The sequence below is a fragment of the Sesamum indicum genome, linkage group LG5 (assembly GCF_000512975.1).
Source record: "Sesamum indicum cultivar Zhongzhi No. 13 linkage group LG5, S_indicum_v1.0, whole genome shotgun sequence".
Classification (NCBI taxonomy): domain Eukaryota; kingdom Viridiplantae; phylum Streptophyta; class Magnoliopsida; order Lamiales; family Pedaliaceae; genus Sesamum; species Sesamum indicum.
Window position 1 is genome coordinate 11,382,223 of NC_026149.1, and position 23,893 is coordinate 11,406,115.

Consider the following 23,893-nt stretch of genomic DNA (forward strand, 5'->3'; position numbering starts at 1 on the left):
TATGGTAAGATAATAATTATTATTTATAATTGAAATATATGCAAATAATTGCTTCGTTTATGGAATACATGACTTTTGATCACAATGGGAATGCTAATTATTGTGTCGCACTATAGAATGATGCATGTTAGTTGGAGCTAAATGAAGGTAATTTGGTGGATATCTCTAAGTCATAAAGTATCATAGCATTTTAGAGGATGCTTGATGGTTTTGATTTTTTGAGTGCAATAATGGCAATATACTAAAATCGTCTACAACAGTAGACATACTGTCCCCATATTCTTTTACTATTCCTTTCTCGAATTATGATATGCCTGTTGCTATGTAAATTGTTGAACTTATGTACATGAGCATGCAATTGCAATCTCTGGGATTTTGGCATCGAACTATTTGGACAATGCTCTGGTCCGTTGTTGTGGGATGGGATGTTTGATGCTACATTTAGGATATTATATACAGTTTGGTCTTATGTAGACTTTATTAGTGATATTCCTTTTTTAGTCAGTTTGGGTAAGATTGAAAGTGATGAACTCCTGCTCAAGTATTGTTTCATTTGGTAATTTACTGAGTTGTGAAGCTCTGTGAGTACATGTATCATGAATGAGTATGCTACTTAAGATTGGTTAATGATCAGCTACCCCCAAAACCCTTCTATTGTATTTGGTCTCTGAAATATGCAACTTGTTAATAGATCTAGATCTGAAACTTTGAAATAATTAAGCAGGCTGTTCAATTTGAGAATTGGAATTCATCGGGTTTAGGGCTTGAATTGGTATCTTTTTGTCTATACCTGTATCATCCAGAATGGTACCGTGATGCCAATCAGGATCACCATGAACTCTGTGCTTCCTGTTTCCATCATGTCATCTGTACTTTGTGCTAACTTGTATTGAACTACTGTAGCTCTTTGCGGATCTTGGGGATCTTCAATAGCACTGAAGTGTTGTTTATATATCAAACTACTGCTGAACTGATGGAGTTGAATTAGTATCTAGTTTCTATAGAGTCTAATTACTGGACTACACACTATGATCATGATCATTTTGTTGCAGTTTTTCGCCACAGAATATGAAATAAAGTAATTTCTACTGTGATAACGAAGAATTTTTCGCGCTTATGATCATCTACATTTCTTAGACTAAATATATTATAAATTAGTTACTGAACGTGGTTCTTTCTTATTTACTTTTGTTATTTAAATAGGATATCTATGGTAGAGAAATTTCTGTTTTTCCTGCGCCAAAGGGACAAATAAGGAGTCTTTACTTGATACGCATACCTATAGTTGGGTATGCTTGTTTTACAATGTTCCTAAAACGGGTGTGTTCTTTTTCAGGTAGGAGATGTGGCATTGTCCATATTGCACAGTATGGTAGCCGCTCATTCAGATATAGATGATGCTGGAGAGATTGTTACACCAACCCCCAGATAGAGTATCTTGTCAAGCTCACGTTGTACTCCACATATTGCACAAGTAATATTTTTAAGTGCCTGTCTTTCTATTGGTTGTCTGTGCTCTTGTCCCAGATTGGCCAACTGAAAAATCTGCTCATACTTATTAGAATAAAAAATTGCTAAAAACGCAGAAAGTTATGCTTATTATTGTATCTTTTGTTTATTTACCTGGAGAGCCTGAAAAATGTAAAGGTTGATATGTGGTTTCAAATAAGTTCCATCAACCTTTGTCCTCAAATATTTGAGATTTTCAATCTGGCCGTTCTATGATTTGTATTCACTTAGGGATAGTAAGTCGAGGATTATGTTGATGGATATGCGAGGGTGGGGTACAACATTTCCGACTTCTGTTAAAAGAGTTCTCTATCTACTAAATTTTGCTTGTACGTAGATCTGGTATAAGTTGGTTCAAAAGAATTATGAAGGGCTGTTCATTTTGTTTTTCCCTTCCCTCAATCTTTACTCGCTTCAACGAGCAGGCCATTCTTTCACGTACATAAAGCACTGGGCCCCTTAAAGCATTCCTTTGGTTATGAGCTTGGTTACATAAAAGATTGATGTGTGGCACGTAGAGTAAAATAGGATCAGAGCTTTATCCTACAATAAACCGTTTGCTTGCAAGCCATTTAAAATGGGAGTCAGTTGTCCGGTATTTATGCTTATCGTCACATGAGATGCACATTGGAGACTAATTGTGCAAACAACTCTAGAAGGGTCACTGGAACTGTTGCACCTCCTTAAACTAAGATATAGTTTCCCTGTAATATGCACTTAGGATATCTGCGTGTACTAGTATCCTTAAACTCCTGGTGTTTTAAAGATGCAACTTTTCATATTCTCTTGTGCCTTTTCATGGTGTTTTAAAGATGCAACTTTTCATATTCTCTTGTGCCTTTTCATGGTAATTATATTACAACACTTTCAGTTTGGAAGTGGGGTAACTTTTGTTCCTTTCTTTTCCTTCCACAGAGGTTTGAGATGTTTTCGTTATTTTTTCTTTTGTTTTTAAGCTGAACTAGGCAGTGGCTGGATGGTGGCTCCATCAATATGCACATTGTTTCTCGATTCCGGACTTTGTTGCACCTCCTTATACTAAGATATAGTTTCCGTGTAATATGCACTTAGGATATCCACGTGTACTAGTATCCTTAAACTCCTGGTGTTTTAAAGATGCAACTTTTCATATTCTCTTGTGCCTTTTCATGGTAATTGTATTATAACACTTTCACTTTGGAAGTGGGGTAACTTTTGTTCCTTTCTTTGCCTTCCACAGAGGTTTGAGATGTTTTCGTTATTTTTTCTTTTGTTTTTAAGCTGAACTAGGCAGTGGCTGGATGGTGGCTCCATCAATATGCACATTGTTTCTCGATTTCAGAGCTTTGGTTAATGAACCAAACTCTTTCCTCGCAATGCTTTCTGGTGAACCGACTATTGTTGATGCTGCTGCTGCTATAGTTACTAGGAACCCAAAAGCAATGATCCGATTATACAGTACAGGCGCATTTTATTTTGCTCTGGCTTACCCTGGATCTAATCTACTTTCAATTCACCAATTCTTCTCAGTGACTCATGTTTATCAAGCTTTTCATGGTGGTGAGGAAGCTGCAGTTTCCTCTTCTCTACCTTTGGGGAAACGAAGTGTTTTGGGCGGCCTCTTACCTGAGTCATTGCTTTATGTACTGGAACGTAGCGGCCAAGTTGCTTTTGCCGCAGCAATGGTTTCTGATTCTGACACTCCTGAGATTATTTGGACACACAAGATGCGAGCAGAAAATCTGATCTGTCAGGTGGCGCTGAATCTGCAACTGGAGTTTGCTACGTGTCTTTCACCCCTAGCATCTTTTGTTAACATTTAGTATTTACATTCTAAAACATGGTGGTACTTGAGTCACGCTCAATGCAAATAAGTGCTGCATTTAACTCTCAGTTTTATTTGATTATGTTCTTCAGCATCTTGGTGATTTCCCTCAGAAATTGTCACAGCATCGTCATTCCTTATATGACTATGCTCCAATGCCACCAGTGACATATCCAGAGCTGAAAGATGAAATGTGGTGTCATCGTTATTATCTTCGAAACTTATGTGATGAAATTAGATTTCCTAATTGGCCTATTGTTGAACATGTTGAGTTTTTGCAATCATTGCTAGTAATGTGGAGAGAAGAGTTAACTCGAAGGCCAATGGACCTTTCTGAAGAAGAAGCTTGCAAGATACTAGAGATTTCCATTGATGAATTATCCAGAGACGACGCCCCTAAGAAACCAAGTTTTGAGTCAGTTGAGGAGATACCTAATATATCAAAGCAGATTGAGTATATTGATGAGGAAAAGCTCATGAGACAGTATAGGACACTTGCAATGAAGTATCATCCTGACAAAAATCCTGAAGGGAGGGAGAAGTTTCTGGCAGTGCAGAAAGCTTATGAGTGCTTGTAGGTATGCCAAATTCCTTGATCCTGTGTGAGGATCTGTCATTACTCATAAAAAATGGAGACTATATGATTAAGCTTGAGAAAAAAAGAACATATAGACAAGGGATCTTATAAGCTGCCAGATCTTATTTCAAATGAATTAGTCGGTTTGTTTAGACGCCGTTTTCACAATTAAGCTGTTTATTTGACTGATAGAAAGTGCTCTAAAGGTATTTATCAAGATGAGCCAAATGCTCTTTTACCCATATAAATGGATATCAGTATTGATTTTAAATATATCTTGGAACTAGGAAGGACACGGGACTATATATAGATATATATTTAATTCTTAGATATGATACTACCTCAATTTAAGGTGTGGACCAAGAAATAAATATAAACATATAAATTTAAGTGGCTTTTGTGGAAGAGTGAAAATGTAAATCATAGGGCTTTCCTATGAGGTTTGGACTACTTACATATGTTTCCCTTTGGTTTTGTTGCCTCCATCTAATATTTAATTCTGCAATCAGTAAACTTCTTGGAATATGATCAGCAAAGTTGGACAAAATTCCTAAGTTGAACCCTACATATGAGGGTTTTTATGAGGCATGTCTGTGGCCGTAATGCAATCCTCTTTAATTGGTTGTATTTCTTCATATTTGAGTTCCATGTTTCATATTTTCTTTTTAGTGATCTACTGCTTTCTCATTCCTCTTCCTTGGGTGAGGATTGCAAGGTCCCCAGACTTGGAGGTTGTTGCTTCTCTTAAAGGGCCAGTGTATTCTATATAGGCGATATGGGAATGTATTGATGCCATTCAAATATGCTGGATGTCCTATGCTCTTAAGTGCCGTTACAGTGGACAAGGATGATAACAATTTTCTTTCCTCTGATCGAGCACATCTTCTAGTTGCATCCTCGGAGCTTGTTTGGTTGACGTAAATTCATCATTTGCCTTTAATTTCCATATCATTCTTCTTTAGATAAGTACTTTGTAAATGTACTTTTGCTTATGCTATTTCCACATATTTAACTTTCAGGTGCCGAGTCTTCATCATTGAATGGTGAAGAGCTTGTGAGAGATGGTGGAATACCTCTTCTTGCAACCCTTCTTTCCTGTTGCATGTGTGTGGTCCAACCAACAACTCCTGCCACTGAACCGTCCGCTACTATTGTTGCTAGCATAATGGTGGTCCAACCAACAACTCCTGCCACTGAACCGTCCGCTACTATTGTTGCTAGCATAATGCGAACCTTTTCGGTTTTGAGTCAGTTTGAAAGTGCGAGAACTGAGATGCTCTATTTTTCGGGATTAGTTGATGACATTGTTCATTGCACTGAACTTGAGCTTGTTCCTGCTGCTATTGATGCTAACCTGCAGACCATTGCTCACCTTTCTATCTCCTCTGAAATTCAAAATGCCCTTCTGAAGGCTGGTGTACTGTGGTAAGATAGATCATTATATTGTTATGATTATGCTTTCATCAGTTTTCTAGCATGAGATTCTAGTATCTGGAAGTTTGCAGAACACTGCTGTTTCTGTTATGGATTTCTTGACTGTCCTTCTATATTTATTGCTTAACCTGGCTCCAAGTGACATATTGCTCAGTGACTTAGCTTCTATTCGTTCATTACTTTTCACTCTTTTGCCCATATAATTCTTCGTAGCTCATATATGGATGTTGAATAATGTAATTACACCATATTGGTCTGTTTATAATGCTCTTTGTGCTCATGTGGATGACTTTGTTGCTGGCATTTTCTCTGTGTCTGTCTGAGCTTGTATAGAAAACTTATTTGCTTGTGAAGGTGTTCATATTTTTATTTTTTTTAAATTGAACAAAATGTTGGAACTCTAGTGTTGAAGATACTTTGTGATGACTATTCTTTGAATGGCAGAATGTACCTTTTCTACGTGAAGTGTGAAAATTTAAGCTTTATGAACAATATGAATTTTGAAGCCACTGCATCAGCTGGCACATGACTGTTACATCTTACAAAAACCACTCCGATGTTTCTCAAAAAACTGCCGTACCTTGATGTTATAGTTTTCTCTTGTGTCTGTTACTTATTGGGGGAAAAAAGAGCGGAAAGCAATATGTTCTACATGTTTGTGTTATTAAAAGTTTTCAAATTGGCTTTAACTACTTGGTATGTAGTTGTCATGAAGATTCTATAACTGATTCAAGTTTCATTTTTTTTTCTTTTCCCGATTTACATTTTTACTAGCAAATCCGGGTGTGGTGGTGGCATGGATGTTTTCTGGACGTTCTGCATTTAAATCTAGAGAACTTAATTTTCCTTTGAACTGTCTTTTGCACTGGACATAGTATTTAATTCAAAGGATCTCTTGCAGGTCAACTATTGGTTCTTTAAGGGAAGAGGTTATTTGTTTGCATCTAATAGAGTATCTTCTTCCGTATATCTTATCTTGTCAGATCAAAGAAATTTGGTGTTTGGCCTTAAAATCTATGCCCTTCCTATCTATGACTAGTTTTGAAGTTTCCATGCATTTCTTATGTTTGATATGGTTTCTATTTGCACATTTTCCTCCTCCCCACCCCATCAAAAAAAACAAAAAAACAAAAGAAGAAGCTTTAGCACCAGAAGTTCTTTTCACAAGCCTGAAGGTTTTATTTTTTGCATAATGATTAAGAAAAGGGTATCTGTTATGTGCAAGCTATAATTCTAATCTATATGTAGGTTGTCTTTCTGATAATAATTGGGGTGTGGGTGTTACTTTCCATAACTATCTAGATTGAAAATGTTTTAAACACATATACTGTAGTTCCAAGTGATGGCCATATGTAGATGCTCTATGCCATAGTTGATGACCTTGTGGGACTCTCAGATATCATGACATAGTTTCACTTGATCTTTCATTTAGAGATAATCTGGAATTTCCTCCACTCGAGCAGAACTTTTGAAATTTGTGGAAGAGCAGCGTGCAAGCCTCAGTCATCATGGTTCATATGACTTGAGAGTATTATTTAAGGAGCTCTATATTGGAAACGTATACTTGAGAGTCTATAATGATCAACCAGATTTTCAAATTACTGAGCTTGAGGACTTCTGTCTTGCCCTTGTTGATTTTATATCACATCTAGTCCATAATGCACCCGCTGCAAGCATGGTGTCTTGCCCTTGTTGATTTTATATCACATCTAGTCCATAATGCACCCGCTGCAAGCATGGATACTCATGTCACTTGATGGGAAAAGCTTGGAGAGGGAGGATTTGGAACTAGTTAAGATTCTTCAATACGGTCTGCTATCCCTTCAGGTAGAAGTCTGGTGGTTTTTCGTCTGACACTTTTTTAGTCACCCTTGACACCTTTTTTTCTGTAATTTCTGTAATTTTAGCGCTTGTTGACAAAGAATCCGGATTTAGCTTCAGTGGTCTCCACAAAGGAGAAGCTATTGCCCCTCTTCGAATGCTTTTCTCTTCCTGTTTCTTCATCAAGCAACATTCCTCAGCTATGTCTACTTGTTTTGTCACGGTTGACAACATATGCACCTTGTGTGGAAGCAATGGTCGCAGATAGCTCTTGTCTGCTTATTTTATTACAGTTGCTTCACTCATCTCCCAGCTGCCGTGAAGGAGCTTTGCATGTTCTCTATGCCTTGGCTAGCACGCCGGAGCTAGCTTGGGCAGCTGCAAAGCATGGAGGGGTGGTTTTCATTCTTGAAGTTCTCTTGCCAATACAAGGGATGCTGATCTCATAGATAGCGGTTTCTTAAGAATTCTATCTTGCGCTCTAAAATGGAAATTTTGTGTAGAAGAGATTCCGTTGCAGCAAAGAGCCGCAGCAGCTTCGCCATTAGGGAAGCTTGTTGGCCAGACTATGCATGGGCCTAGAGTGGCGATAACTCTGGCAAGATTTCTGCCTGATGGCCTTGTCTCGGTAATCAGGGATGATCCTGGTGAAGCAGTTGTGACTGCTCTTGAACAAACAACAGAAACTCCTGAACTTGTCTGGACTCCAACAATGATCGTTGTCTGCACAAATAGCAACTATGGCTTCGGATCTGTACCGTGAACAGGTGAAAGGACGTGTTGTTGATTGGGATGTACCTGAGCAGGCTTCTGGCCAACAGGAGATGAGAAATGAACCTCAGGTATAGTTGCTGTGTGCTGCAGATTTACTCTTTTGTTTTTGATTGATAAATGTCTTTATATCCAAGTATGGAACATTTGCAATGAACTAACATAAAATGCCAGACCAAACTTGTGGGACAGAAGTGGTGCATAATTAGCAAAAGAAATTATGTTCTGAATTCATATGATAAGTTGCTCAAGGTGGTCTGAGTTCTATTTTTTTTAATTTCTCCATAAATATATTTGTGTTCATAATCTCTTTGTGGTCATAATCCCTTTGCTGTGTTCGCGTAGGTTTTGCATGCATTTGCAACAGTAGGGGCCTATTGTACCAAAGTACGTGACATACTGAGTGCCTCTGATGTAAGTCATGACTCTTTAATCTGTGTTGCATTTTATCTGACCTATTATTCTTGAGTGAGTTTTTCCTGAAATTTTTAGAACAACTAGTAGCTAAAACCCTTGAGTTTGTGTTTTTTGCATGAATTGGTCAACTGCTGGCAGCTTTATGTGGTTGGTCAGCTGACCCATCCCCTGCTAAACTAGATCATAATGTGATACTGACTTAATCATGGTTTTACTTTCCATCAGATTTAGCTGCATCAAATCTTGTTACTTTTAACCTTTCTTTTTTAAAAAATTATAAGCAGTCAGTCTTTCACCCTTTGCTGTGGGATCTTCCATGTTTCCTTCAAAAGGACAAGGAAAAACAATATGCACACCAAAATGAAAAGCTCTAAAAGGATTAGTAGTTTACAAGTCCTTGTTAAAAGCTTTTCTTGAGGTATTATGATTGTTTCGTGAGTTTTTTGATTAGCATGCGAGAATGCTAAGTGAATAATGATTTATTTAGGCTTAAGAAAATTAAAGCTGCTGAGAAGATTTCTGTATCTTCGTTTCACATGTATCTTTGATCTGCTTTGCACTGTAGATGTAGGCTTATTAAGGAGTTCTTCCATACTCTCACATAGGATGGGCAGGATAAGGTCAGCTAATAGTGGGTCTAGTTTGGATCTAGGTAATAGAACCGCCAGGATAATGATCATATGCTCTGAATTTGTGGGTTGATCAGGCATAGTGCATGAGTTTTAATACATTTAGTGGATAATGTTGTGACACTGTAGATTATCAAGAAACATGGAGTGCAAATGAATTTTTGAAAAGCATGAATTGTTCTGAAATAATTTACATGCCAAATGTATGTGATACATGAATTAAATATTGAAAAGCATATTTTTTTTAAACTAATTTGCACTCCAAGTATATGTGAAACACAATCGACACATATGATGGTTTTTAGAATTCAATGAATCTTTTAGTAATTTAATATTCAGAAAAAGATGTCATATTTTGTTGTAACGAATCTTCCAATAGACGTTATTGGTGATATTCCTTTTTTTTTGTCCATTTGGGTAAGATTGAAAGTGATGGGCTCCTGCTCAAGTATTGTTTCATTTGGTAATTTACTGAGTTGTGAAGCTCTGTGAGTACATGTATCATGAATTTGGTAATTTACTGAGTTGTGAAGCTCTGTGAGTACATGTATCATGAATGATTATGCTACTCAAGATTGATTACCCTTCTATTGTATTTGGTCTCTGAAATATGCATCTTGTTAATAGATCTAGATCTGAAACTTTGAAATAATTAAGTAGGCTGTTCAATTTGAGAATTGGAGTTCATTGGGTTTAGGCCTTGAATTGGCATCCTTTTTGTCTATACCTGTATCATCCAGAATGGTACCGTGATGCCAATCAGGATCACCATGAACTCTGTGCTTCCTGTCTCCATCATGTCATATGTACTTTGTGCTGACTTGTATTGACTATTCTAGCTCTTTGCGTATCTTGGGGATTTGAATTAATACATTATTCAATTTCTATAGGCAGTTGCTAATCATCTTGTAATAAAAATTGTTGGAAGTTTTCGCTGGTTTTACTCAATCGAGGCTTAAAACTCGGCTACATATTGCACAGTTGGTGAAGGTGAAGGATACATCAGCTAAACTTAAGCAAGCACATATTGCACAGTTGGTGAAGGTGAAGGATACATCAGCTAAACTTAAGCAAGCTAGTGAAACATAATATCTAGTTGAAGTTAGTGTCATTTTGTCTCTTTGCTTAACAGTTGATCCGGCAGTTGTGTTTTGTCATATTTCATCTATTCTGTCTATTTTAACCAATTTATGTGTCATGATTGCCTGCAAATTGTGGTGTCCTAGAAATCTTGCAATCTCTTGAAACTCAAACAATGCAAATAGACTTTGTTTGTAGTTTTTTTGTTTAAAATTTATGGGGCAATAAAATGATGTTTGATCTATTTTTTGCACCAATCTCTGATCCGTGCTAGACGGTCTGATTTCCAAGCTGTTTCCTGCAGGCAACCAAGAAAATTACACTGCCAAACTTGCGAAAGACTTTCACGCAGATTTGAAGGTCTGCTTAGAGGGAGACAACGGATACTCCTTTTGTACCCCAAGCCATCTTCCTTCTAGGTAATATATTCTATGGGATAGGATGCTATCCAAAATGAGTTCAACTCTGGGATTTTCTTCTGTTTGTGGTTTCGCTAATGGCAAAACTATGGACAATATTTTATAGTTTGTGAAATTTGCATTGATTGGTGGACCATTTACGTAATCTCATACACTTTCTATGTTAAACTATATTGTTGGGCTGTGGCTTAGATTTTGAAACTACCATCTCCTGCAGCTACTCAGCTGGCGATGCAGATATAAGTGCAGATAAGAGTCCGAAACAGTGAGCTCGTCTTGTGAATCTAGGAGGTACACCAATTAAGGAATTTTAACGTTTGTGGTAAATGTTATTGAAAATGACAAACATATAATAAACCATCTTTATTTCAACAGGCCATTGTAAATTTGGTTTAGCATGAATTGAAATGAGATTCACTATTTGCAGACTAACATAGTGTTTGTAACTTTGTAAAAGTACTGGCATTTGTGGTTTCTCATCCAACATATGTTATGGTACCCGTCGCATGTGTAACTTCATCGAATTTATCCTGTCGCCCTCTAATTTATAGTTCTTTCTTTTTCTTTCTTTTTTGTCTTCCATCTTTCATTTAAATTCTTCCAATGGAATTCATCACATAATTTTCTTTCAGTTACATTTGCTACGCTTGGCTAGAAGACCACGGTGATGTTCCCGGAAGTGCTTTAGTATTGGTGTCCTGTGGTGCAGGTGACTATTCATATGCTATCATATCATTTTTATCATATGTCCCCCAATGTTTTGTGTTGCTGGGTTCTCATTTTCTTGGATTTTTGACTAATTGGAGCGTATTTCTTCATTGTTTTTGCTGCTTTGATTTAATTTATCTAGTAATAATAGCGTTTGTGTTCTGCCACCTTGCATATCTGCTGCTGAAACTCTGTTGTTCTCCATTTTCAACTTTCTTGTTCACAACATATATAGTCAACTAACATATTGTAGAACTCTTGTAAAGTTGATCAGCTCTTGTGGTAGAGATTGTGTTCTTGCTTGAGTGCTTGGACTCATGTTGAAGTAACTTCCTCCTTGCTTATACAACTCTTTGACAGTATAAGAATTGACGGGTGATTAATACAGTTGTTGAACAAAACCTTCCAGCCAAAAAGGTGAGAATAGATCCATCCTCATATACTCTCATTTATTTTTTAAAACGGTATCAATAATATATGAGTGGTGTTCACACTTTTATTATAGTATAATATAATAATATATATAACTGTAAATGAAAAGCATACTAAGTTATTGTGTATATTATAAATTTGTGAATGATTTGCTATTAAATTTCTTCATTTATGACTGTCGTTAAATAATTTTATAATTAATTTTTAGTTTTTAATTTATTTGCATAGGATAAATGAGATAGTATTTGTCATTTTCTATATTTCTTCATTTTTGCGATGATAACTATATATCTTTCTTATATATATAAAATTATATTTGTTGTCATTATTTGTGGTTTAATGATTTTGAATTTTAATGTTTATGAATTTTTACAAATTTGGTTTGAAATTTGACCAAATTCGTAAGAATTTGTAAACGTTAAAGATACAAAATCACATCAATGGCTAAATGAGTCAAAATTAATCTTATATGTAATTACCAAGACACTTATTTGTACTTTTTGAATTTTAAAATAATTATTTTTAAAGAAATTGTCTATATGCATGGTATATTATACAATTATATTTTTTTATATTATATATAATTTACTATAGAAACAAAAAAGAATATTTATTTGCGTACTCAGAATAAGAAAATTGAATTAATTCTACATAAATTGTTTATAATTATATTAGTATTTTGTGATTTATTATATATTACTAATAATATTTTCATATTGTTATGTATAGGGTAAATTATATTTATGGTCTTGTTTTGTTTTATTCTATGTATACCAATGTTATAGGGCAAATTACATGTTTTTGGTTCTTAATGTTGTCGTATTATAGGACTTTTAAAGAATCTATATGCCTTATATAATTATATTTGTCATATCATTTATGAATTACCTTTATTCTATATTATTATGTAGATATTTATTTGCTTTATTAGGCAATAAAAAAAAAGAAAAATTGAATTTATTGTACAAAATAAATAAATAGTCCATACGGTTATTACATTTGTAAATATAATTGAATTTATTGATTTATAGTTCTCATGTAGGGTTAGGAGTTAGGATATAAAATAATTGTCTTATAACTGATAGTAGAAAATTAAAATTACGTCAGTTAATTAATATTTTTAATCAATATTTTTAGAAATATGTCATATATATATATAGGATGATGTTAATATTATTATATTTTTATTTTTATAAGTACAAAATTTTTTATCAATATTTTTGGACCAATTCCTAACGAAAAAGGTTAAGCCTAAAACAATGAAAGTTTCAGTTTGTGTAACTTGAAACGTTTTGGAGGAAAATGTAATTTTTTTTTTAAGTTAATCCTAAATTTATTCATTAATTATGTCAAGTTAGTTGCTTATTTTGTTAATAAAGTTTTAATGCAAAATTAGTTATTTCTTTAATTAATTTTGTTAATTCATAATAATAACTAGTTAATTTGTATGGACTAGTCATCATGTACATATTAACATTAACATTAATGTTCATAAATTTTTATAGATTTGGTTTGAAATTTGACCAAATCCGTAAGAATTTGTAAACATTAGAGATCAAAAATCATATTATATAAAACACAGTAGCTTGTGGAAAATAAAATAAAAAAAGTAAAAAATAATTCTATATGTAAATATTTGTACCACGTGACCATAATATTTATTTTTGCTTCTTGTACTTCTTGTTTTGTTTTTGTTAATTTATTATGTGGGTAGTTTATTTTTTGCACTAGTTGTTGTGGTATCTCTACGTGTATATAATAAATAATTTTTATAATTAAAATGTAATAATTTGTTAGGTAGTGGTCTTAATAATTAAATGATATCTTTGTTTTTTAATAGAAAATTATTCAATTTTCTAATTTTATATGTAAGCTAATGTTATTACTTTAAAATTTTATTTTGAATAACATAAAAAAATTAAAAAAACTAATTTATTATTTATATTAAGATAAAACATCAATTTATTTAAAAATTATAATATATGCAGAGTTTATTATTAATGTATATAACCAAACATTACGAACATATCCTTGCTTTGGATATTTCGCAATACAATTAGTAAATAAAAATTAATTTTTAATTTATGTGAAGATAAAATTCTTATTTTATTTATTAAAATTTGTGGTAAATACGTATTAAATTCTAAATTTTTATGTCTCTAATTTTTTATTTCTTAATTGTCAGAGTTTATTAAAATATTTTCAATACTCTAATTCAAGTAAAAGTTTATTTATTTCCTATTAAAATAAATAATTTGAAAATAGGAGAAAGAATATTCCATGTTCGTCAGTTCTTTAGTTAGTTATTGTTGCACGTTTTTCTTATGTCCACATAATAAATAATATTTGTAGTTCAACAAACGATTAAAATTATTGTTCTTTATTTTTTTTAATATTTTTCTTTACTAATTATTTTTTAATATTTACTAAAAATGCCTCTATCAAATATGAAAAATCAGATAAATTGAAATGTATTTATTATTTCTCATCGCTCCTTGATAAAATTATGGATATAATACTTCTAAAATTTTTTACAACCCCAATATTTGTAGTATTGTGAATGGGCATTTATGTAAGTCAATATTATTATTTTGGTTTCAAATTTTGCTTATAATTTATTTTATTTTATATTATGTCAAACAAAAATAATAATTTTAAAAAATTAATTTATTATTTATATTAAAACAAAGCTCTTAAGATTTTTTTTAAAAAATTAAATTTATTTATTTATTATTATTTGTGGTACATATTTATGAAACAATTTATTATTTATGTATAATAATAATTTATTAAGATATTTTCAAAACAAATAATAATTAAATTAAAAAAAATAATAAGAACTAAAAATCATTTTTGTCTTTGCAGTTTATTGTTATATGAATCATTTGAAAATGGGATAATTTTATATTGGGTGTTTTGCCACTCAGGTAAGTCCTGTCGTTAAGTTTATTGTAGACTTTTTTTGTTTTTGTTTTTTTTTTCTCTTTTATAAATGTCTTGAACTCTAAAATAATATTTTGTTTGAATAACTACTAAAATTAAAAATCTTATATGTACAAAAAATATAGCTTATGAAATTCTTTTGAAAACAAAATACACCAACAAATGATTATTTAGGATTTCTATCGAGATATTGACGAATGTTATATGGATTTATTTCAAAGTTGATAGTATGGCCAAATTTTTGGAAGATTCTTTAAATATTTAGGAAAAAGAAAAATTATAAACAAAACCCAACGATGGAACTGCATATCTAATTTAATTTTTAAGTTAATGTTGCTTATTATTATGTGATTAATTACTATTTAATTTTTAGAACTAGTCGTCGTGTACATAGTAAATATTATAAGAAATAATATTTTATTTGAATATCTAGATAGTGGTTCTAATAATTAAACATTATAATTATAAACCAAAAAACGTAATAATAACTCAATTTCTAAAATAAATAATTTAAAGAATATTTTGGTGCTTTTCTTTTTTCATGGGTGAAAAGAACATGTTCCTTGGTTAGTCCGTGATTTTATAAATTTTTCATTTTACATTTGATTATGTTCATGGTTTAAATGCAAAATACTGACCTTAGCAAATAAAAATTACATAAATTTTTAGTTTTGTCACTATTTTAATATTTTTTATATATTTTTTTGTACTTATAAGAATAAAATACAATCTACATATGTGGAGTCAGATTAATATTATTATTTTTTTTTATAAACAAATTGAAATGATAAAAAAGTAATGTCATCGTTATTTTTTTTGTACTAATTATTTTTTACATTCACATTGTATTATTTACTTGGCATTAACTTTACTAAAAATAGCCTCTATCATGGAAGATGAGAAATTAAAAAAAAATCAACGAAATTGAAAGTACTCACCATTTATTATAATTTTGGTCAAAAAAACTACCTAAGGTAAACTATATGTAAAATTTAGGATTAATTTATATTTATATAAATTAAAATCACTAAGTTTATTTAAAAAATAGATATATTTTATTATGATTATATCTTTTATAAATTTATTATATATTTATAAAAGATATAATTATATCTACAAAATACAAAATTTATTAATTCTAAGATTAACTACAAAAGAGAAAAAATCATGACTGAAATTCTTCTAAAAATAAAGTATAAAATTAAAATAAGTTTATAATTAATATAAAAATAAAGATGAGATGTACAAATTAATTTTCTCTATCTTATATTACAGTAATGAATTTCTTTATATATATGTACTTAACTTGCAATTATGTTTTAGATTACAATTAGTATATTTTAATTTTAAATGTACCAACAATAATAATATTCAAAATAAAATTAATTAAGTTAATATTATTGTTTTAAATTATAATTTAATAATATTTTATATTATTTGTATTTAAAAAATTTGTATTGTTTCAAATCTTATAAATTTTATATTCACCTCAAGATACTTGATAGTACTATAAAAACGTGGAAGATAAATAATTTTATAATTAATTTATTTACATAGGTTAATTTATTTACATAGGTGAATAATTTAGCATATTTCATATTACTTTGTTTTTTTTAACAATTATACATTTTTTCGTATTATACTAGATTATTAAATTATGTGTAGTAAGTTAGAACATATTTATTAGTCGGATTTCAACTTAGATGTTTTATGATAATAGAATTCTAACAGTTTATACTTATATTATATTCTCATTAGTTATAATTTATTATATTTCAGAAATCATTATTTGTAATGAGAAAGTTACAACTATTTCATTTATCTTATAATCTCATAAATTCAATAATTAAATTTCATTTATCTTATAGTATCCAAAAGATTCATTTTAATGATCTCAATGAGTTGGCCACATAAGTCTAGTATTAGACATGTCAAATTCTGTTCTTTGCTAATGATCTCCATCAATCAATTCTTCATTTGTAAAAAAGTATTGTTCGAGGACAACGTCAAATCATGCATCAAATCGACAATTTGAGCAGGCTTCTTCAAAAAAAAAAATTTTAATGAAAAACAAATGAATTTGTGATAATTCATTTCTATTTCTAGAAAAAAACCTCATTTCTTGGTGTCAAAATAGGATATGCGGTAGAAAAATGGAAGATCTACTCTCTTTTTTTTTTTTTTCCCAAAAAATCATCTTGGAGATTGTATAATGCTTACTCTGAAGCTCTTTGATGTTATGGGGAAAAAGGTCTCATCAAGGACCAACACATCAGACGGAGGAGCACAAGACTTTTTGACTGTCTCCAGTGTTGGAATCCTGTTGCTCAAAACTGTGCTGTCACATAAATAAATGTGGTTGCTGCTCGTTTGTGCTTACTCTATTGTTCTTACTTCAAATTAATTCAAAAGTACACGTTTTCTTTCAAAAAAAGTATTTTATTTTAGATGGTCAAATTATATTAAATTATCACAATTTACTTTCTAAAATTTTGAAATTTCTCACTTTGTCATTCGACTTAGGGCCGTTCACTTGGAGTTAGGATAAATAGCCTAATTCAATAAAAGCTTGTTTCTTGTTTACTTTGAGTGTTAGGGCCTGGGCTTGTGGCCCGAGCGTGGCATTATTATTATTTGGACACAATTAATCACCAACAGAGGGGGTTTATTATCTTATTCGAATTTAGACTCCTTAAATATTCATTGATATTATTTATTGTTTTACTCAAATTCTACCCATAAAATATTCAAGCCATTCTATACCTAAAATAATTTGATATGATATACTCTTATGTTACATACTTACACTTTGACATTACTAAATTTGTTTAGATAGAATTATGTTTATAGAATCCAAATAATTATTTCGTTTTTGTGTTTATGATTATAATGTTTAATTATCAGGACCACTATCAGGACCTCTATGAATTGTCATCCTTTTTTTAAAAAAATATTAGCAATTTTTATGAATTTTAAGTGATGGCCAGGTAAATTTATTAGACAGAATCAAACATCATGAGTACTAAATGTAAATTTTCAAACCATAGGAGATCTACGTATAGTTATACCAAAATTTAGGAAAAAACAGTGTCATTATTTGGGCCAAATTGTATAAAACCCCCATGTGATTTAAAAACTCAGCAAAAGCCCCCCTTCTGATTTGAAAATAGGCAAAACACCCCCTATGTCTAATAAATTACATAATAATTAACAACATAACAACAAGCAAGATTAACTTAAAAATGAAAAATTACACTTTATTCAAAAAGTTCTGAAATTACACACACCATTCAAACTTTCACACTTAATCCATTAAGAATTGTCCAAAAATATTGATAAAATTTTAATTTTACACTTATAAAAATAAAAATATAGTGTTAAATCTATTTTGACCCCTGTGATATAACAAAATATCCAAAATCACCTCTATGTCACGAATAAATAATTACACCGCCCCCTGATTAATTTGAGTCTATTTTTTTCAAAAATAATGACTAAAATGCCCCTTCTAATCAACCGGTCAAACTAGACTTATTGATATATAACTATTTTAATTCATAATATATATAATTTATGATTATTAAAATACATTTATAATGTATATAATTATAATTTATAAAAAAAATTCAAAACAACAATTATCATCTTTATTTCTATTCAAAATAAATTATAAATTTGTTTGTTTCTATGGTCATGTTTTTTCACACTTACACTCTGACATTACTAAATTTTATCAGATATAACTATATTTTTATAATCCAAATAATTAATATGTTTTTGTGTTTGTGCTTATAATGTTTAATTATCAGGACCACTATCTAGATATTCAAATAAAATATTATTTTAATCCAATTTTATAATATTTACGATTGTAGACGACGACTAGTCCTTAAAAATTAAATAGTAATTAACCACATAATAATAAACAATATTAACTTAAAAATAAAATATTACACTTTCTTCCAAAAAGTTCTAAAATTACACACAACATTCAAACTTTCACGCTTAATCCGTTAGGAATTGTCCAAAAATATTGATAAAATTTTAATTTTACACTTATAAAAATAAAAATATATAATATAAACGTCATTCTATATATATATATATATACCTAAAAATGTTAATTGACTGACGTATTTCTAATTTTTAACAGCAGTTTTAAGGTCAACATTTATGTCCATACTCCTAATTTAACATGAAAATTATAAATATACATAAAAATATATAAACACAAATATGATATATAATTACAGATATACTAAAACATGGACTATTTTTGTACAATAAATTCAATTTTGTTCTTTTTTTTATTTCCTAATAAAGCGAATAAATATATATATATATATATATATATCTAATAATAGAAATGATTATAATGGTAATTCATAAATAGTACAAAAGATATAATTATAAAATGCATGTAGATTTTTTAAAAAGTCCTATTATCATTTAATTTTAAGTTTAATTTTGTACATAAATTATTCTTAATTGTAAATAATTAATTTTATTTTTTAGAGTACATAAGTGAAAAAAAAAAAGAAAAATTAAGTTAGGTATGAAGTCCCATCGTTTGATTGATAATATGATTATAATTATAAATTTAACAAAATTAATTAATACCTACCATATAAATAGGAATATATAAGCATAATATTAAAGAAATTATGAATAATTAGACTACATTCAAATCTACTCATGAAAATAATAAGTCACCATTAAATCTAAATATAATATAAAATAAGGACCAAATAACTTATCCACCTCAACGTTTCAAATAATATAATCATATGATTAAAGAAGATAATTGAGAAATGGTTAATCTAAGGTTCATTATACTTATATCGCTTTTAAAAATGGAAATTACACTTTTTCTCAAAAAACAAAAATTCTAATCTAACCCTGTTTGTTAAGGATTGGACGAAAAATATTGACGATAGCAAAAAAGTTACACAAATTTTCAATTTTACCCCCTCAATCACATTTATATGTAATAATATTTGTACTTATAAAAAGAATATATGATAATATTAACTCCATTCCATATAAATAACCTATATTCATCCTAAGTACAAAAATATACATAAAAATATATAATGACTGACGAAATTCAAAATTTATATAATTCTTATTTGCTAAAGTCAACATTTTACGTCGAAATCATATCGAAAAAGGTAAAATCATACATCGAAAAAGGTAAAATGTAAATGGAGAATTTTGACAGAACATATAAGTATAATTTCTAAACTTAATAATATACAAGTAAAATTATGTTTCATAAAGTTTAATTTTTAAGACCACTGCCCAGCCAGATAAATATTCTTTTTGCCCATAATTTAATAAAAAACTGAAAATCATGGAATATTCTTTCTCCTATTTTCAAATTATTTATTTTAATATGAAATAAATAAACTTTTAAGTAAAATTTGAAATAAAACTTTTATTTGAATTAAATCATTATTGAAAATATTTTAATGAACTTTGACAATTAAGATCAAATAAATTAAAAATTAATTTTTATTTACTAACTTTATTGCGAAACATCACAGCAAGGATATGTTCATAATGTTTGGTTATATACATTAATAATAAATTCTGACCATATATTATAATTTTTTATTGAAGTTTTTATTTTAATATATATAATAAATTAGTTTTTTTATTTAATTTTTGATGTTATTCAAAATCAAAATTTAAAGTAATAATATTAGCTTACATATAAAATTAAAAAACTGACTTATCCATCTAACTTTTTTTCTATTAAAAATTAATGCAAAGATATCATTTAATTATTAAAACCACTACCTAACAAATTATTACTTTTTAAGTTATAAAATTTATTTATTATATACACGTAGAAATACCATAACTAGTGCGAAAAAATAACTACCCACAAAAAAATAACTAACCACAAAATAAATTAATAAAATCAATTAAAAGAAAAATGACAAAACAAGGAACAACTAGTGCAAAAAAATAACTATCCACATATAGACGATTTATTTAATTTTGTACAGTAAATTCGATCTCCATCTAATAAAGTGAATAAATATATAATAATATGAACAGTATGATTATAATAATAATTCATAAACAATGTAACATATATAATTATATAATATGTATGTAGACAACTTTAGTACATAAATTATTCTTAGTCTAACCAATTACTTTTTTTAGTAAAGAAAGTGCACCAAAAAAAAAAAAAAGTTATTTTGTTATTTTAGCCTTTGATATAATATGCATGTAAATAATTTTTTTTAAAAATCCTATCTTAAATTGAATTTGTTTTTTAGAGTACAAGAAGTAAAAATAAATACCATGGTCACATGGTCCAAATATTTACATATAGGATTATTTTTGACTTTTTTTATTATATATTTTCCACAAGCTACTGTGTTTTATCTAAATATGATTTTTGATCTCTAATGTTTGCAAATTCTTACGGATTTGGTCAAATTCAAACCAAATCTCTAAAAATTTATAAACATTCATGTTAATGTTAATTATGTACATGACGACTAATCCATAAAAATTAACTAGTTATTGTTATGAATTAACAATTAAAGAAATAGCTAAGTTGCCACTAAAACATCATTAACAAAATAAGCAACTAATTTGACATAATTAATGAATAAATTTAGGATTAACTTAAAAATTAAAAAAAATATATTTTCCTCCAAAAAATTCTAAGTTACACACATTGAAACTTTCATTGTTTTAGGCTTAACCCTTTTCCGTTATGAATTGATCCAAAGATATTGATAAAAAATTTTACACTTATAAAAATAAAAATATAATAATATTAACATCATCATATATATATATATATATGACATATCAATATTAATTAAATGACGTAATTCTAATTTTCTACTATCAGTTATAAGACCATCATTTTATATCCTAACTCCTAATCCTATATGAGAACTATAAATACAATAAATTCAATTATAATTACAAATATTATAACGATATGAACTATTTATTTATTTCGTACAATAAATTCAATTTTCTTCCTTTTTTATTGTCTAATAAAGCAAATAAATATCTATCTAATAATATGGAATAAAGGTAATTCATAAACGATATGACAAATATAATTATAGAAGGCATGTAAATTCTTTAAAAGTCCTATTATACGACATTAAGAAATCAAAAACATGTAATTTGCCCTATAATATTGGTACACAGAGAATAAAACAAAAAGCCTATATATAATAATATAATAATATGAAAATATTATTAGTAATATATAATAAATCACAAAAATACTAATATAATTGTATAATATAATATGCATGTAGACAGAAAGTACAAATAAATGCCTTGGTCACGTGGTTCCAAATATTTACATATAAGATTAATTTCGACTTATTTAGCCATTGATGTGATTTTTTTTTTTTTTTATCTTTAACGTTAACAGATTCTTAAAAAATTGGTCAAATTTCAAATCGAGCTTGTAAAATTTATACACATTAAAATTCAAAATCATTAAACCATAAATAATGATAACAAATATAATTATATATATATATATGTGTATGTGTGTAACAAGCCTATAGATAATTGATGTCTTACTACTTAACATATATATTGTATTAAAATATTTGGTTTGCTCAATAATTTTTCTAGCAATATGTAATTTCTAAATCATTAAATTCTTAATTAATCTTTAAATTAAATAATCAATTAAAATTTTAATTTGTAGCACTCCAATTCGTTTCATCAATTTTAAAACATTTTTTTCCTACAACACCACAAATAAAATAAAAAGTTTAATTAATAAGTGAAACAAATATAAAATAAAAGAAATAATGGTGACTTTCTCATTACAAATAATTTTTAATATATAATAAATCATAAATAATTCTTATTATGTAATATAATTTTCATATAAACCATTTCCGTTAGAATCCAATTATCATATAACATCCAAGTTAGAATTCAACTACTAACTTGATTTTACATAAATTAACTAATTACACAAAGTTACTTACATAATTTAACAATCTATTATTATAAGAAAGAGATATAATTGTCATCACGAAAAAGAAGAAATATAAAAAATAACAAATACTATCTCCATTATCCTATGCAAATAAATTAAAAACTAAAAATTAATTATAAAATTATTTAATAACACTTATAAATGAAGAAATAGAATAGCTAATCATTCACAAATTTATAATATACACAATAACTTAATATGCTTTTCATTTACAGTTATATATATTATTATATTATACTATAATAAAAGTGTGAACACCACTTATGTATTATTTCAATTATATACCCTTTTAAATAATAAATGAAAGCGTATTAGGATGGATCTATTCTCACCTTTTTGGCTGGAAGGTTTTGTTCGACAACTGTATTCCTCATCCGCCAATTCTTATGCTGTCAAAAAGTTGTATAAGCGAGGAGGAAGTTACTTCAACGTGAGTCCAAGCACTCAAGCAAGTACACAATCTCTACCACAAGAGCAGATTAACTTTACAAGAGTTCTACAATATGTTAGTTGAGTATATATGCTGTTATATACTGTGAACAAGAAAGTTGAAAATGGAGAACAACAGAGTTTCAGCAGCAAAGAAGCAAATATGCAAGGTGGTAGAACACAAATGCTATTATTACTAGATAAATTAAATCAGAGCAGCAAAAACAATGAAGAAATACGCTCCAATTAGTCAAAAATTCAAGAAAATGAGAACCCAACAACACAAAACATTGGGGGACAAATGATAAAAATGATATGATAGCCTGTGAATAGTCACCTGCACCATGGAGCACCAATACTAAAGCACTTCCGAGAACATCACCGTGGTCTTCTCACCAAGCGTAGCAAATGTAACTGAAAGAAAATTATGTGATGAACTTCATTAGAAGAGTTTAAAAGAAAGATGGAAGACAAAAAAGAAAGAACTATAAATTAGAGGGCTACAGTACAAATTTGAAGAAATTGCACATGCGACGGGTACCATAACATATGTGGATGAGAAACCACAAGAGATTCTTTGAATTAAAGACTATGTCCAGTGCAAAAGACAGTTCAAAGGAAAATTAAGTTCTCTAGATTTAAATGCAGAACGTCCAGAAAACATCCATGCCACCACCACACCCGGGTTTGCTAGTAAAAAAGAAAATCGGGAAAAGAAAAAAAAGTGAAACTTGAATCAGTTATAGAATCTTCATGACAACTACATACCAAGTAGTTAAAGCCAAGAAGATCTAAGGACGTAAATTTGAAACCTTTTAATAACACAAACATGTAGAACATATTGCTTTCCTCTCTTTTTTCCCTCAGTTATCTACATCTAATAGAACCAACAAAGTACTTACAAAAGAAGAA

The 23,893-nt window shown here is 29.3% G+C and overlaps 1 protein-coding gene and 2 long non-coding RNA genes across 12 annotated transcripts in view; all 3 read left to right on the top strand.

The window, feature by feature from the left end:
- The window catches only part of LOC105162397 (dnaJ homolog subfamily C GRV2-like), a 13,075-nt gene extending 8,023 nt beyond the window's left edge, over nucleotides 1–5,052 (top strand). For 8 of the 9 annotated variants that reach the window (XM_020693829.1, XM_020693828.1, XM_020693825.1 and 5 more), the window contains 5 exons: nucleotides 1,337–1,474; nucleotides 2,770–3,242; nucleotides 3,406–3,891; nucleotides 4,606–4,807; nucleotides 4,910–5,052. In XM_020693829.1, coding sequence (XP_020549488.1) covers nucleotides 2,790–3,242; nucleotides 3,406–3,891 — 939 coding nt within the window. In that variant the 5' untranslated portion in view covers nucleotides 1,337–1,474; nucleotides 2,770–2,789 and the 3' untranslated portion in view covers nucleotides 4,606–4,807; nucleotides 4,910–5,052. Of the gene's footprint in view, nucleotides 1–1,336; nucleotides 1,475–2,465; nucleotides 2,528–2,769; nucleotides 3,243–3,405; nucleotides 3,892–4,605; nucleotides 4,808–4,909 lie in introns of those variants that run through there. The other variant, XM_020693833.1, reaches the window with a different exon arrangement.
- LOC110011992 lies at nucleotides 7,010–7,404 on the top strand. Its single transcript, XR_002287102.1, has 2 exons — nucleotides 7,010–7,151; nucleotides 7,232–7,404. It is a non-coding gene; the product is annotated as an uncharacterized LOC110011992 (long non-coding RNA).
- On the top strand, nucleotides 7,652–17,290 carry LOC105162383. 2 transcript variants are annotated; one of them, XR_002287101.1, is made up of 7 exons: nucleotides 7,652–7,987; nucleotides 8,262–8,330; nucleotides 10,347–10,461; nucleotides 10,679–10,752; nucleotides 11,094–11,170; nucleotides 11,530–11,586; nucleotides 16,796–17,290. It is a non-coding gene; the product is annotated as an uncharacterized LOC105162383 (long non-coding RNA). The 2 variants fall into 2 exon arrangements; XR_002287100.1 differs by having other exon boundaries at nucleotides 11,094–11,586; nucleotides 16,796–17,289.